This window comes from Salmo salar, chromosome ssa23 (assembly GCF_905237065.1).
Source record: "Salmo salar chromosome ssa23, Ssal_v3.1, whole genome shotgun sequence".
Lineage (NCBI taxonomy): Eukaryota > Metazoa > Chordata > Actinopteri > Salmoniformes > Salmonidae > Salmo > Salmo salar.
Genome location: NC_059464.1, coordinates 2,544,744 through 2,559,798, shown reverse-complemented (window position 1 = coordinate 2,559,798; position 15,055 = coordinate 2,544,744). Strand labels below are relative to the sequence as shown.

Genomic DNA, 15,055 nt, shown 5'->3' with positions numbered 1-15,055 from the left:
CCTTCCCTTCATCGTCTCCGTTCGCGAGGATCTCAGAGGTAACGTTCGCTATCTGGTTAGCATGCTAAATTTGCTTAATAGTTAGTTACCATGCGGGGTTAAGATATTTCGATATCTAACGTTAGCTAGCTGACAAAAAAAGATACAATGACTTGACTGCTGTCCAAATAATGTTAGATATCGTTACCTATATTGTTTTGATGCATTCCACAAGTGTACAGCGCACGGTAGCTAGCTACGCTAGTTGCTAACTAGCCTATATAGAAGGCCGATTTGGGCCAAAGTTTGGCCCGTAAGGCAGGGGGCTCGTTAAGCCTCGGGTTCGATCACTGAGAGGAGGGCGCGCATAAGAAGTGTGTGTCAACGTCGTCATCTTTATAAGTGCAGTAACAAGCTAGTCAGGTAACGTTAACAATTTAATTTCGACGTAATGCCCGCTGACGTCAGTTATTTTGCTAGCCAGCTATTCATTGTAGACCGAACTAACGTAGCCGGTCATTTGTCCCTCCTACTAGTTTAATGCGTAGCTAAAGAAGCTAGCTAGCTATCTCAGTTTCTGACACATCTCATACTACTAACGTTAGCTAGCTAGGCTTGTTTCTCTTTCCTGCTGCGAAGTGTTGTGGTATGGTACGTTATAGTAGCTAGCTAGCTAGTTAGTTGGTTACCTAGGGATTGTTGGGTTCAAAGGCAGGTCACTTTTTTTGACTAAACGTTAGCTAGCTATCGGTGACTATATTCTGCTCTACTAAGGTAACTGTTGTAACGTTACCTAGCAATCTGTTTTATTCAGGAAGTAAACATAATTTCAAATCCCAAATGTTTATCATAGATAAGCATTGACCCCAACCTTGCCAACTAGTTTTTTATTTATTTATAAGCTGTGTTCATGATAGTGTGGCCTAGTTTGGAATCTCTTCTATATCATCAATATGGTCTATAGGGGAGGGTTATTATAATGAACTATTTGTGCATTGTACCTACCCAATACACTCCCATTTAGTTTTTATTGGCATGCCTAACTCCATAGCGCATGGCTTAAGATACAATGACCAACATTTCAGTTTACTTCCTAAATTGACCCCAACCCTGGTCTGCCAGCCTAACGTGGTTGATTTTTGTGACCTGGTTGTAGGCTGTCTGTTTTGTTCGGGACTGACTAATAGGCCTACCCTCTACCATTCCAGTTCCAATCGTTTTAATACTCACACTTATCTGACCTTTGTCCTTTTCCCTCCGTCTGTCCCTCCATAGAGGAGCTATGTACAACGGCATTGGCCTGACCACGCCGCGAGGCAGCGGCACTAACGGCTATGTGCAGCGTAACCTGTCGAGCGTGCGTGCAAAGCGTCCACGGGACGAGCGCGGTGGCGAGCGGGACGAGAAGGACCGTGAGAGGCTGGAGAGCCAGCTGAACCGTCAGCCCAACGCAGAGATCCTGGAGCACCAGAGAAAGAGGCAGCTGGAGGTCAAGTGTGCAGAGCTCCAGGACATGATGGAAGAGCAGGGGTGAGAGAGAGGGTTGGGTGGATAGGTGTAAGAGGGAGGGGTGGGCAGGCAGGGGGGTTGGGGGGGGAGGGATTTAATTAAGCTGGCCCGGGTTGCACTGGGCTATGGCCCGTCACGTGACCGGACATTTTCAAACTAGTTTCCATTGGGAAGGCAGATGAAGCAAACACAGAATCCTACTCATTACTCCACATGCTTAACCAATGTCACTTTTTTGGGGGGAGGTGATGTTGGCCAGAGCGGGGCCCCTGGTTCAAGCCCTGGAAGCAGCCAAATGAATGAAATCACTTTTCACCCAGTGAAAACTCCAGGCAGCCGGGCCATTTTAATCAAATCCCCTCAGAGTGGGATGGGAGGGACTGAGAGAAAGGGTGAAGCTACTGCTGAGCCGTTTGTGTGTTGATGACAGGTACTCGGCTGAGGAGATTGAAGAGAAGGTGAACAGCTTCCGCATGATGCTGCAGGAGAAGCAGGAGCCGCCTTCAGCCCCTACCGAGAGACCATTGTAAGTACACACCGCCACAGATTTACATTTTTACAATTTAGTCATTTAGCAGACGCTCTTATCCAGAGCGACTTACAGCAGTGAATGCATACATTTCATACATTTTTTTTTTTTTTCTTTACTGGTCCCCCATGGGAATCGAACCCACAACCCTGGCGTTGCAAACACCATGCTCTACCAACTGAGCCACACGGGACCATTACTATAGAGTAATGAAACTAGTGAAACCACAGATCTAGTGATCACTACGGACTAGTGACATTTATACTGCAGACCACCACAAACTACTACAGACCAGCATGGCTGCACAAACTTTAAATTAACTATAATCAAGCTTTATTTATACAGCACATTTCAGACAAGGAAAAAAACTAAGAAAATCGGTGAAAACAAAAACTGAAATATTTACTAAACAAAGTAAGAGGATTAAAAAACAAAAGAATAACAAATAAATAAAAAGTGAACCACTAAAAAGCACCAGAAGGAAAAGTAAAGCTAAAAAGGTATTGTTATTTTTAAGATCTCTTTTTAAAATGTCAAACGTTTCGGCTGCCTTAGATTCTCAGGCAGGCTATTCCAGTGGCTGGTGGCATAGTAACTAAAGGCTGCTTGGCCATGCCTCTTGGTCATAGGCTTTGGTATAGTTAAAAGGCAAGTGCCAGAGGACCTGAGGGACCTACTGGGCACCTAACTTAAAAGCATGTCTGACATGTATTGGGGTGCACAGTCGTGGGTTGATTAAAAAAATCTTAATGTGTTTTAAAACTCACAGGCAGCCAGTGCAGAGACCTTAAAACCGGTGTAATGTGTGCTCTCCATCTGGTCTTGGCCAGTACCCGTGCTGCAGTATACTGTGTGTTTTGCAGTTGACCAATGGCTTTCTTGGGTAGACCAGACAGGAGAGCATTACAGTTGTCAAGCCTGCTTGTAATAAAAGCATGGATGTGTCTCTGTATCAGCCTGAGAGAGAAAAGGCTGCACCATGGCAATGTTCCTCAGGTGGTAAAAAGCTATTTTGGTCACATTCCTATTGTGTGATTTGAAATTGAGAACAATTGAAAATAATACACCAGGTAAAAAACCTTGGTGTTATCTTTATTGCCTGTGAATAAAAATGTGCAGCCAGATACATTCTGTGCTTTGGCTCCAAAAATAAGTACCTCTGTCTTGTCTTGGAGCTAAAATCCTCTGGTGACACAAATGTAAAGTTGTCTAGTCTGCGTAGCAGTGAAAATCAATGATGTGCTTTCTGATAACGCTGCCAAGGGGTTATAGATAGATGGACCGGACCCAAAATCAAACCTTGTGGAACGCTGCCAAGTGATATGTAAACTCAGCAAAAAAAAAGTCCTCTCAACAACTGAGACATAAACTGAAAAAGTTCCACAGAAATTGAATAATGTGTCCCTGAACAAGTCCGTATCTGGTGTGGCCACCAGCTGCATTAAGTACTGCAGTGCATCTCCTTCTCATGGACTGCACCAGATTTGCCAGTCCTTGCTGTGAGATGTTACCCCACTCTTCCACCAAGGCACCTGCAAGTTCCCAGACACTTCTGGGGGGAATGGCCCAAGCCCTCACACTCCGATCCAACAGGTCCCAGGCGTGCTCAATGGGATTGAGATCCTGGCTCTTCGCTGGCCATGGCAGAACACTGACATTCCTGTCTTGAAGGAAATCACGCACAGAACGAGCAGTATGGCTGGTGGCACTGTCATGCTGGAGGGTCATGTCAGGATAAGCCTGCAGGAAGGGTACCACCTGAGGGAGGAGAATGTCTTCCCTGTAAGGCACAGCGTTGAGATTGCCCGCACTGACAACAAGCTCAGTCCGTTGATGCTGTGACACACCACCATGACGGACCCTCCACTTCCAAATCGATCCCGCTCCAGAGTACAGGCCTCGGTGTAACGCTCATTTCTTTGACGATAAATGCGAATCCGACCATCACCCCTGGTGAGACAAAACCGTGACTCGTCAGTGAAGAGCACAGTCCTGTCTGGTCCAGCAACGGTGGGTTTGTGCCCATAGATGACGTTGTTGCCGGTGATGTCTGGTTAGGTCCTGCCTTCCAACAGGCCTACAAGCTCTCAGTCCAGCCTCTCTCAGCCTATTGCGGACAGTCTGAGCACTGATGTAGGGATTGTGTGTTCTTGGTGTAACTCGGGCAGTTGTTGTTGCCATCCTTTACCTGTCCCCCAGGTGTGATGTTCAGCTGTACCGATCCTGAGCAGATGTTTTTACACGTTGTCTACCACTGCGAGGACGATCAGCTGTCCGTCCTGTCTCCCTGTAGCGCTGTCTTAGGCGTCTCACAGTACGGACGTTGCAATTTATTGCCCTGGCCATATCTGCATGCCTCCTTGCAGCATGCCTAAGGCACGTTCACGCAGATGAGCAGGGACCCTGGGCATCTTTCTTTTGGTGTTTTTCAGAGTCAGTAGAAAGGCCTCTTTAGTGTCCTAAGTTTTCATAACTGTGACCTTAATTGCCTACCGTCTGCAAGCTGTTAGTGTCTTAACGACCGTTCCACAGGTGCATGTTCATTAATTGTTTATGGTTCATTGAACAAGCATGGGAAACAGTGTTTAAACCCTTTACAATGACGATCTGTGAAGTTATTTAGATTTTTACAAATTATCTTTGAAAGACAGGGTCCTGAAAAAGGGACATCTTTTTTTTTGCTGAGTTTATCAAACTTCTCATCAGGTCTTGCTTGACTGATACCCAGACTGTTTATCTTATCTCTTAAATATGCCGCAAACTCATCACATTTCGTAGAAGAAACTTCATATAGGTTTGCGGGGATAGGATTTATCGGGCCACCTGGTTGAGAAGAGCAGTCTCGACTTTATTCTGATTCAGTGATCAAGTTAGAAAAATTTCCCCCGACTGGCATTTCTAATTGCCTTGTTATATATGCGAAGTTGCTCTCTCAGAATATCATAATGGACCTGCAACTTTGACTTTCTCCATTTCTGCTCAGCCTTTCTGCAAATTCTCTTAAATGTATTAGTGTCATTTTAAATGTACAGTTACGTCATTTAGCAGACGCTCTTATCCAGAGCGACTTACAAATTGGTGCATTCACCTTATGATATCCAGTGGAACAACCACTTTACAATAGTACATCTATATCTTTTTTGGGGGGGGGGTTAGAAGGATTACTATATCCTATCCCAGGTATTCCTTAAAGAGGTGGGGTTTCAGGTGTCTACGGAAGGTGGTGATTGACTCCGCTGTCCTGGCGTCGTGAGGGAGCTTGTTCCACCATTGGGGTGCCAGAGCAGCGAACAGTTTTGACTGGGCTGAGCGGGAACTGTGCTTCCTCAGAGGTAGGGGGGCCAGCAGGCCAGAGGTGGATGAGCGCAGTGCCCTTGTTTGGGTGTAGGGCCTGATCAGAGCCTGAAGGTATGGAGGTGCCGTTCCCCTCACAGCTCCGTAGGCAAGCACCATGGTCTTGTAGCAGATGCGAGCTTCAACTGGAAGCCAGTGGAGTGTGCGGAGGAGCGGGGTGACGTGAGAGAACTTGGGAAGGTTGAACACCAGACGGGCTGTGGCGTTCTGGATGAGTTGTAGGGGTTTAATGGCACAGGCAGGGAGCCCTGCCAACAGGGAGTTGCAGTAATCCAGACGGGAGATGACAAGTGCCTGGATTAGGACCTGCGCCGCTTCCTGTGTAAGGCAGGGTCATACTCTGCGAATGTTGTATAGCATGAACCTACAGGATCGGGTCACCGCCTTGATGTTAGCGGAGAACGACAGGGTTGTCCAGGGTCACGCCGAGGCTCTTAGCACTCTGGGAGGAGGACACAATGGTGTTGTCAACCGTGATGGCGAGATCATGGAACGGGCAGTCCTTTCCCGGGAGGAAGAGCAGCTCTGTCTTGCCCGAGGTTCAGCTTGAGGTGGTGATCCGTCATCCACACTGATATGTCTGCCAGACATGCAGAGATGCGATTCGCCACCTGGTTATCAGAAGGGGGAAAGGAGAAGATTAATTGTGTGTCGTCTGCGTAGCAATGATAGGAGAGACCATGTGAGGATATGACAGAGCCAAGTGACTTAATCATCCAGGGGGTTCTTCAGTGGGATGTGACCTTTTTCAACTTTACTGGAGCTATGGCATCAATGGTTGCCCTTAATTTGCTATTAAAGTTATCAACTAAATCATCACAAGAGGAAGGCAGAATAGGTGGAGTATTGTTCATACACTCAATAAAATCTTAAAGCGTTTCTTAATAATGCGTTCAGCATTACTCTGTGCTATGGGCAACAAGGTAGTCAGCTAAAGCAACATCAACAATCGAGGATATGTCAATAGAATGCTCCTTGGTAATAATCAAGTCCAGAGTATGGCTGCGGTTATCAGTCGGCCCAGTAACATGTTGGATGAAGTCCATAAAGCTCAAAAGATTCATAAATTCAATGTCCTTGGAGTCAGTCTCTTTGTCAACATGAATATTCAGAAGGCACTCGCACATCTGAGCTATCATTTTTGCAGGTGCATGGTAACAGTTGAATAAAATGAGAGAGAAAAGAATAAACCCGAACACTGCTCTTGATAGTATCACTGCTCTTTAATAAGCTTTATATATCGGCCTCACGGCCTTCGTCAGCTTTTTCAACATGAATATTAAAATCACCAAACACAATGATTTTATCATAGTTCTCAAGGACAATAGTACAGAGAAATCAGTAAAGAAAGTGGGGCAGTGCTTTGGTGGCCTACACAGGGTTATGGCAAGCACTGGTGGCTAAAATTTAAACAGTATAGCATGCTGCTCGAAATACCTAAAGTCGCCAAATGAAATGTCCTTACAGCTGAGCGCATTGGTGAAAATAGATGCTGTCTCCACCCCTTTTCCCTTTTCTGATAGAGTATGAAAAGCTGTAGTCTGGGGGGGAAGCTTCAATAAGAACAGCACTACAGTCTGAAGACAGCCATGTTTCAGTGAGTAACATGCAATCAACTTTGCGCTCAGGAATGTAATGAGGTCATTCACGAGAGGTTTTACTAGTGATTGCATTTAAGGGTGCCGTCCGTATTCAATGTGTGGGCCACTCTTCACCTGGGCCATCTGCCTAGAGGTAATCAATGGAGTAACAACCAAATGAACGTTACAGCCATGTTTTCTGACAGTCTCCAACCTATCAGACTGGTAGGAGATGAGTTTGTATAAACTCACTAGAAAGCAGATAAAGGAACATAAAGTGGCCATTTCTATAGGAGTTGATATGGTTTCCAAGTCCTCTATTGCTTATTATAACAGGGAGAACTGGAGCACTACCAGACCCTGTCTGTCAGTCTCAAACAGTTAGCGATGTTGCTAGAAATTGGAACCCCTGCGCTTAGGGGGATCATATCTCTTTTAAAAAGTGCTGGTTGCGCCCACAAAGACATTCCTGTCATTGCAAAGTTTCTTCAGGTGCTCGTTTAGGGCAAAGAGTTAGCTGAAAAGTTCCAAACCTCTTCGGTAGCTCGGGAAGGGGCCAGAGAATTATCTTCCCTGTGCTAGTGAGAGGTCGTTTAAAAAAAAAAAAAAAGAAGCCTAAAATGAAGGTTGTTTAAACCTACGTGAGTGACGATGGTGTCAATATTGGAGTAGTTGACCAGAACTGTGGGCAGGAGAGAGTTGATGACATGGACACAGGCTCCTGGGTGACAGTGGACCTTAGTCGGTCCACAGACCATAGGCAGGCCAACATCCCTCACCATCGAGCTGCCCACAATGATTGTGAATCCGATGGGGGAAACGACCTGTTGAACTGTGATGGCTGTGGGGGAGGGTGCCACTGGGCCCCGCCGGCTGTTGGTATACACCCATGGTCCGTGCTGACTCCCGGGACTGCTAGGTCCGTCTCAAGCGGGGCAAAGCTGTTTCCTAGCTGGATCGGATCTTCTCAGATAGATGGGTGGCCAGACTGCCTCCCCGATCTCCTACGCCTGTGTCCAGTCTCCCATGGGCCGCGGAGTTGAGCTTAACATCTGTCCGTTGGATTGGGACAGGTCAACGCCGCCTGACTCATCATTAGCTTTGCTATAGAAGGCATTTAAAACTGAGATTCGGTTTGCCTGGGTTACAGCAAGGTTGGTGTACTTAGAAAACAGATTTTTCTTTTCTCGCAGCTGAGCTAACTGCCGGAGGATCTCTTCCCTAAGATGTTTGATGGTGGTGCATTTAGAGCAGACAAATCCCTGTCCATTTTCCAGTTCCACCTTATCTTCATTTTGTGATTGTGTGGAAATCATCTCACACCTGAAGCATTTGTGCCCAGCCATGGATGAAAACACTGGTGGGCTAGCACTGCTAACGTTTGCCTGCTCCGTTTTCATGATGGCTAGCAGCTAACTGGAATCCGGGACACACATTTTCGGTCCCAATCGTAAAAGCAGAACGCATCGCGGAATCAATAGTAATACAAACCGAGTGTAGGCAGTACACTGTTCTGTTGTGCGCTCTGATGACGTCTGTTGCGTGATGACGTGGCTCTTCCAACAGTTGCTGGCCATTGAACAAGGTGGTGAAACACCACTGTTCCACTCTTTGGGGAGTAACCAAGTGTGACAATAGGACCTATTGAACAATGCCGCCCCCCCTCAGGGCGACAGAGACTCACGCCCTGGCTGCAGCCAATCAGCAGAAGAATGACAAGCTAAGGGCAGCATTCGGCATCGCCACGGACTACGTAGACGGCTCCTCCTTCCACCCGGAGCGCAAGGAGCGAGAGAAGGAGAAGAGGGAGCAGGAGAGGCTGGAGAAAGAGAAGCAACAGCAGCAGAAATACGTGTGAGTCGAGGGTGTGTGTGTGTGTGTGATTCTCCTAGCTAGACTTACTCGTGTAACTCTGATTTTCCTTTGTTTATCCCCTCTTGTTACTTACCATCTCTTTCTCTCTCTTCCCCTCCGTCTCTCTCCCCCTCCGTCTCTCTCTCAGGCTGGTAGAAGAGTCAGAGGACTCGGACTCACCAGCCCGAAAACAGAGCCGTAAGAAGAAAAGGAAGAAAAACAAGAACAGAGACAGGTGAGAGAAGGGAGAAAGTCCTATTTTGTGTGCATGCGTAAAAATAATGCATAGCTTGTTTGATTGACAGATCACTTTACTCTTCTTCAGCTCAGAGAGTCCCTCCCCCTCTCCTCCACGGGTGAAAACTAAAAAGAGGAAAAAGAAAAGGTTTCCATTCATTTTTTCCATTTTGCAGACAGTGAATGGATTTCATGTCCAGCGTAGTTTCATAACATTGGTATTGTTATTTCAGAACATCTAAATTGTAGTGGATTAGAACCTCTTGTGTAAGAGATGTGCATGCTTACAGCTTGACGATCACATGTGCTAGCGAGGACTCATAGGTCTGACACACCAATAAAATGTGCTGGCCCAGAGTACTTAGCACCTCTGAACGTAATTTGCCTACCGTTTTTTACATGTAGAATCACGTGAAAAATGACATCTACAGCGGGCGTTCCCCCAAAACAAAGCGTGCTGAACGATCAACAGACAACCGCTAGATTCACGTTCGGTGTGACGTGTGCGAGCCTTTTACCTTTTTCAGCTTAATGAACAAAGACTTTGTGTTCTCTGTTCTAGGGACAGGCTGGGAAAAAAGGATGACAAAGACAGGTGGGTCCTACAGAAAGTGGTTCAGTGTGTGTGTGTGTGTGTGTGTGTGTGTGTGTGTACTAAAATACTGTGTTTCCCCTCTCAGCTCCTCAGACGAGAAGCAGGCGTCCAAGAAAAAACGCAAGAGAAGTGAAAATGAGACTCCGCCCCAGGGTAAGACACGGCGCCATAGGAGTGGGTCCTCCAGCTCTGCTCACAGGTACTTCCGGGTCACCAGAGGTCATGACTCACAATTTGGGGTTGTAACTTCCCCTAAATTCCCAGGTTTTCCACAAATCCTCATTGAAGTTACCAAAAATGTGCAACCCTACTCGCATAGTTACTCAATTCTAGTCATTCAATAACTTAAAAGCCAAGGCAGAGTTTTGAGTTGCACCCCATGCTGTTATTCCATCTCTCATGCCTTATCTCCATTTGATCAGCCAATCCCCTCCCCTGCTGAGAGAGAGGCAGCAGAACCAGCCAGTCAAGAGAGCAGAAGAGGGGAGAAAGGGGCTGTCTCCTGACAGGAGGGGTTGTGGTCGCGAGGACGGGAGTCCACAGCGTCCGGGAGGCAGAATGGTAAGACCACCTGTGATTGGTCCGGTGATCAGCTCCCTCTACCATTTCAAAACCTTCTCTCCTGTTTTGTGACAATTCGGCATAATCAATGGCCTTCAGCACTCTTGCTCATTATCCTTTTTCCTCTCACCTCACTCTCCTTACCTCCTTTTCCCCCTCCTTCTCTCCCTCTCAGAGATCTCCCAGGTATCACAGCTCCCCTGAACGCCGACCGAGGGCAGACAAGGAACGGGAGAAGGAGCGACTGAAGGACAAAGAGAAAAAAAGAGAGGAGCGTGAGAAAGTGAAGCCTACAAGAAAGAGACACGACTCCTCTTCCCCCTCTCCTCCTCGACTGGAACGAGAGAAAGCCAGGCGCTCCAGAAGTGGAGAGAGAGAGCGAGAGAAGGATAGAGGAAAGGAGAGAACAATGCTGCAGAGGAGCAGAGACGACTCTTCATCCCCCTCTCCACCCCCGAAACACCCGGACACCAGGAAACGGAGGAGCGGAAAGGAGGACAAACCACAAAGACGAGACTCATCTTTGTCTCCATCTCCAGAAAAAGAGGGAGCAAGGAGAGGAAGGAGTGGAGAGGGGGAGCGTGGAAAAGAAAGAAATGTCCCCCCCCGAGCCCCAGCTGACAGAGAGAGGGGGAGAGGGAATGAGAAAGAAGGATCTCTCCCTAGTCGGAAAAGCGATGGAGGGAGGGGTAGAAACTCATCCCACGACTCCACATCCCCTGTCTCTCAATCACCTCTCACTAATGGACGACAGAAAGAAAGGGAGTGTGAGGGAAGGACAGAGAACGAGTGGAAACCGGAGGAGAGGGGTAAAGGGAGGGAGAGAGAATTGAATGAAGAGAGGGAGAAACAAGATGAGCGGAGGAAGCAGGAGAGTGAAAGGGAGAAAGAGAGGGAGCGAGACCGAGATGGAGGGAGAGAGCGCGAGAGATCTGGCAGACTGTCTTCTACTCAACAACATCCGTCTATCTGTTTGTCTGAAGACCTCCCCGTGGAGCGAGAGGGGGAGAGGGGGGCAGTAGAGAGGGAGCGAAAAAGACAAACTGAGGAGGACAACAGGCGGGAGAACAGAGACCGAAGCCTGCCGGAAAAGGAGCAAGAGAAGGAGAAGCCGAAAGCGAAGGAAAGCAGCAGTAGCAGCGGGAGTGATAGCGACAGTTCTTCCTCATCCTCCTCTGGCTCATCATCTTCATCCTCCGACGAGGGAGAGAAGAAAAAGGGAACCATGGCGAAGAGCAGCCCAGCGAAGAAAGCCCTCATCTCTCCTCCCACCGTAGGTGCCGCCTTCCAGAGGTATCTGGCCAATGGGGGCAGAGAGAGCGCTTCAGAGAGTGACGAACAGAGAGCTACAGGGAGAGAGAAGGAACGTGAGAGAACGGGAGGAGGGGACAGGTTCATGCTCTCTGAAAGGCAAAACCCGCCCCCTGCTGCCCAACGCTACCCCTCCACAGACAGAGAGAAGGCGCGAGGGAGGGGACAGGAGAGGTACAGCCCCACGGAGGTAGAGAGCTCCAGCCCTCCACCCTCTCCTCCCAGAAGAGGAGCCCCCCGAGGCGAGAGGTACGCCCCCACTGAAGTGGAAAGAGAGAAGGAGCGGGAGAAGGAGAGAGAGGGAGGGGTGAAGAGCCAGGCCAGGAGGGCAGAGAAGTACAGCCCCTCTGAGCAGGAGTGGGAGAGGAGGAGGGCACCCTCCCCAAAAGCCCCCGCAATAGCAGTTGTCCCACGGCCCTCCCCTCCTCGCCGCACCCCCCCCACGGCAGTACCAGGACCCCCCCCAAACGCTCCCCCAGCCCTCGACGACAAGCCACCACCCGGAGAGCCTCGCCTCCTATCCGCTCCCCGACTCGCGCCTACGTACCACGGCGGAGCCGCAGCCGGGAGCTAAAGCACAACCGAGAGAGGCAGAGAGCGAGGGATAGAGGAGGGAGGGATCGCTCCAGAGACAGAGGAGCCAGGAGGAGCAGGTCGAGGAGCCCCAGAAGACGCAGTCCCCTCTACAGGTAGGACCAGGACCTATTCACAACAAATCAGACGCAACTCAACTATACACACATCAAACATCACACACAGTGCGAACATAAATCAATAATAACTTGATTCAAATCTGCCAAGACCTCAGAATGCCAAACCAGATTCTGAATTGTTTATTTAATTTGTGTATTTACTTTCTCGTCCCTCAGGTCTCGGCGATCCCCCTCACCCATTCGACAAAGTAGAAGCAGCCTCTCGCTATCCAGAGAAAGGCGGAGAGACCAGGAGAGAGAGAAGAATAGAGAGCTGGAGAGAGCGAGGGAAAAAGAGCGGCAACGTGAAAAAGAGCAAGAGAGGCGAGAGCGCCAACCTGTTAAAGACGTCCCCCCACCCCGTCGCGCTTCCTCTTCTGGTTCTTCTTCTTCTTCCTCATCCCCCTCTCCGGCCCGAGAGAGGAAGGAGCTGCCTGTAGAAAAAGTGATGAAACCAACAGTGGAGAAAGACCGAAGAAGTGATAGAGAGGAACGAGAGAAAGGGGTAGACAGAGGAAGGAAGGCTCGTTCCATACCCTCACCGCTCCACTCCAAGGAGACCAGTCCCCTTCCCAGCCAATCAGATATCAGAGCCCACCCCAAAGAAACACGTCACTCTGACCCACCCCGCTTCAGGTCGCCACAGGCCCTCAGCCATTCAGAGACCAGAGTATCTCTACGAGACACCTCGAGGACCCAATCTCCTCTCCCCTCACGCGGCGCTGCCGATCCCTCAGACCGACCAGTCCGGACTGAAAATGGTGTGAGCGAGAAGGGGGCCAAAGAGGGAAAAAAAGGAAAGTTAGGCAGCCCCAGCTCTTCATCTTCTTCTTCCTCCTCCTCATCTTCCTCTTCATCAGACAGTTCTGACTCTGATGCAGAGCAAGGAAAAGCGTAAGGAGGGGTGTTAAATGATTGACATATTTTACATTTGGATCACATTGCGGATAGAAATGCTGTAAATAGAGCTGACATGATTCCTCTCTTTACAATGTCCCCCTCTCTCTCTCTCCCAGAGGTGACAGGATAACGACTGCCCATAGCTCCTCCTCCTCATCCTCTTCTGAAAGTGAGAAGGAAGACAAGAAAAAGTGGTAACCAAAAAGACTAGGACCACCAGAATTGATGTTGACATAATGTTAACTATTTGTTATAGATCTATTATTTCCATTGGTTCTTGACCCAGAACTCATATACTGTAATGTTTCTAGTTATGATGTACATCTAATTGAAGTCATGGAAATGACAATTATTTATTATCTAATGTTATTCAAAAAGTCTGGAATATTTCTGGAACATACAGGAACCAGTAGATATGACACCTCATCTTTTCCAGCCCAGCGCAACCTCAAAGAGTGCCAGCTGACTCGCTGAGAGACTCTCGCTCTCTCAGCTACTCTCCACCCAGACAGAGGCGACCTGCACCTTCTCCACCCACCCGCAGGTCAGTAGTCAACTGGCCAATTTGAAGGCAAACATATTTTTCTGTGTTCCTGTAGGGAAAAACAGACTAATCTTTAAAATGATTGACTCCAACAGAAAGTACAGGTTTCGAGAAATAAGTACATGTTAATGTTTTGCGGGAAAATGTACTTGCAACAACTGATGTGATTCTCACCTTGCCATCTTAAGATGTATGCACTAATTGTCAGTCGCTCTGTATAAGAAGTCTGCTAAATGACTAAAATGTAAACAAACTATTCTAGCAACTACTGTGTATGTCAATCATTATTGTGGAGTTATCTGTACTGATTTATTGGGTTATTCTCCCCCTCTTTTCTAGGAGTGGCAGCAGACGGTCCCCAAGCCGATCACCAAGCAGTAGGAGAAGAAAATGATCCTTCTCTCTGAAGTGTAACTGCCACTTTCCCTCCCCCTTCCTCCATCCAAACACTTCTGGGCTGTTTGAACTGGACTGTACCATTTGGATATTAAAGGGAGGGGAAGTTAAGGACATTTGATCTGTGAATGACTGAGTGAATTAAGCTTTGTTGTTGATTCTGTGGCATGAGGATAGCACCACAGGAAGAAAGCGTTGGCAGAATTTGAAACCCAACAGAGACCAAGAGGTCTGCTTTTAGTCAAGCGTTTTTGTACATTTTGTTTTATGCTGTACTGTAAGGAAGAAATGTAACTGTAAATGGTAGGTGGAGAGTCCATGATAGGAAAGTCAAGCACAGAAGCTTTCCAGACTCAAAACAGTGCACACCCACACAGTCCTATTCAATTATCTCAAAACAACAAACATTCACTGCACATTTTCTTCCCCTCTGTATTTGTGTTGATCTACATGTAGATATGACCCATCTGTGTTTTGGTTATTGCCAATGGATTATGTGCTGTTTCCATGTTGATTAGAAACTGCAACTCATGGTTTGTTTCTCTTTGAAAATAATGAATGATAATAAAAAGTTGTATCATTTTTGTTGGCAGTGATTAATTTTCAACCATTCAATTATTTTTAGGTTATCTCTGCAACATTGAACTAAAATGTTGTGTCATTTTATGTTAAATGCGTCTGTCCACAACGGATTAATTTGTAAGTAAAAACAAGTGCAATTACCAACCAGGTTTCCATCCAACCTTTTTATGCGAGTTAAGTACATGACAGGCCTGATGGAAACAACATTTGTTGGGAAACTTTCCAAATGTCGACAAAACGAAATACGCTAGACAAGGTGCAAGAAATGTAGGGGGAACGCTTTTATGCACAAATATCGATATATCTAAGTACATTTGGGAGTCATGACAACGACTAGTCGCAAGCATCTCGAAGGGTGCAATTCAGGGCATGTGCAGGAAACCCTCTATTTCTATTGGTCAATTTTTTATCTTGGACAGGCGGGGGCAGTAC

The 15,055-nt window shown here is 47.5% G+C and overlaps 1 protein-coding gene across 1 annotated transcript; it reads left to right on the top strand.

Annotated features, from left to right (window-relative positions):
- Positions 1–443: 443 nt before the first annotated feature.
- Positions 444–14,623, top strand: LOC106583906 (serine/arginine repetitive matrix protein 2). Its single transcript, XM_014168559.2, is given in 16 exon segments — positions 444–630; positions 1,255–1,509; positions 1,919–2,014; positions 8,620–8,805; positions 8,954–9,040; positions 9,131–9,190; positions 9,605–9,637; positions 9,723–9,836; positions 10,060–10,198; positions 10,374–11,942; positions 11,944–11,978; positions 11,980–12,198; positions 12,379–13,095; positions 13,218–13,295; positions 13,538–13,645; positions 13,985–14,623. Coding segments are annotated over 15 exon segments (3,744 nt in total). The 5' UTR covers positions 444–630; positions 1,255–1,261; the 3' UTR covers positions 14,040–14,623.
- The last annotated feature ends 432 nt before the right edge of the window (positions 14,624–15,055 follow it).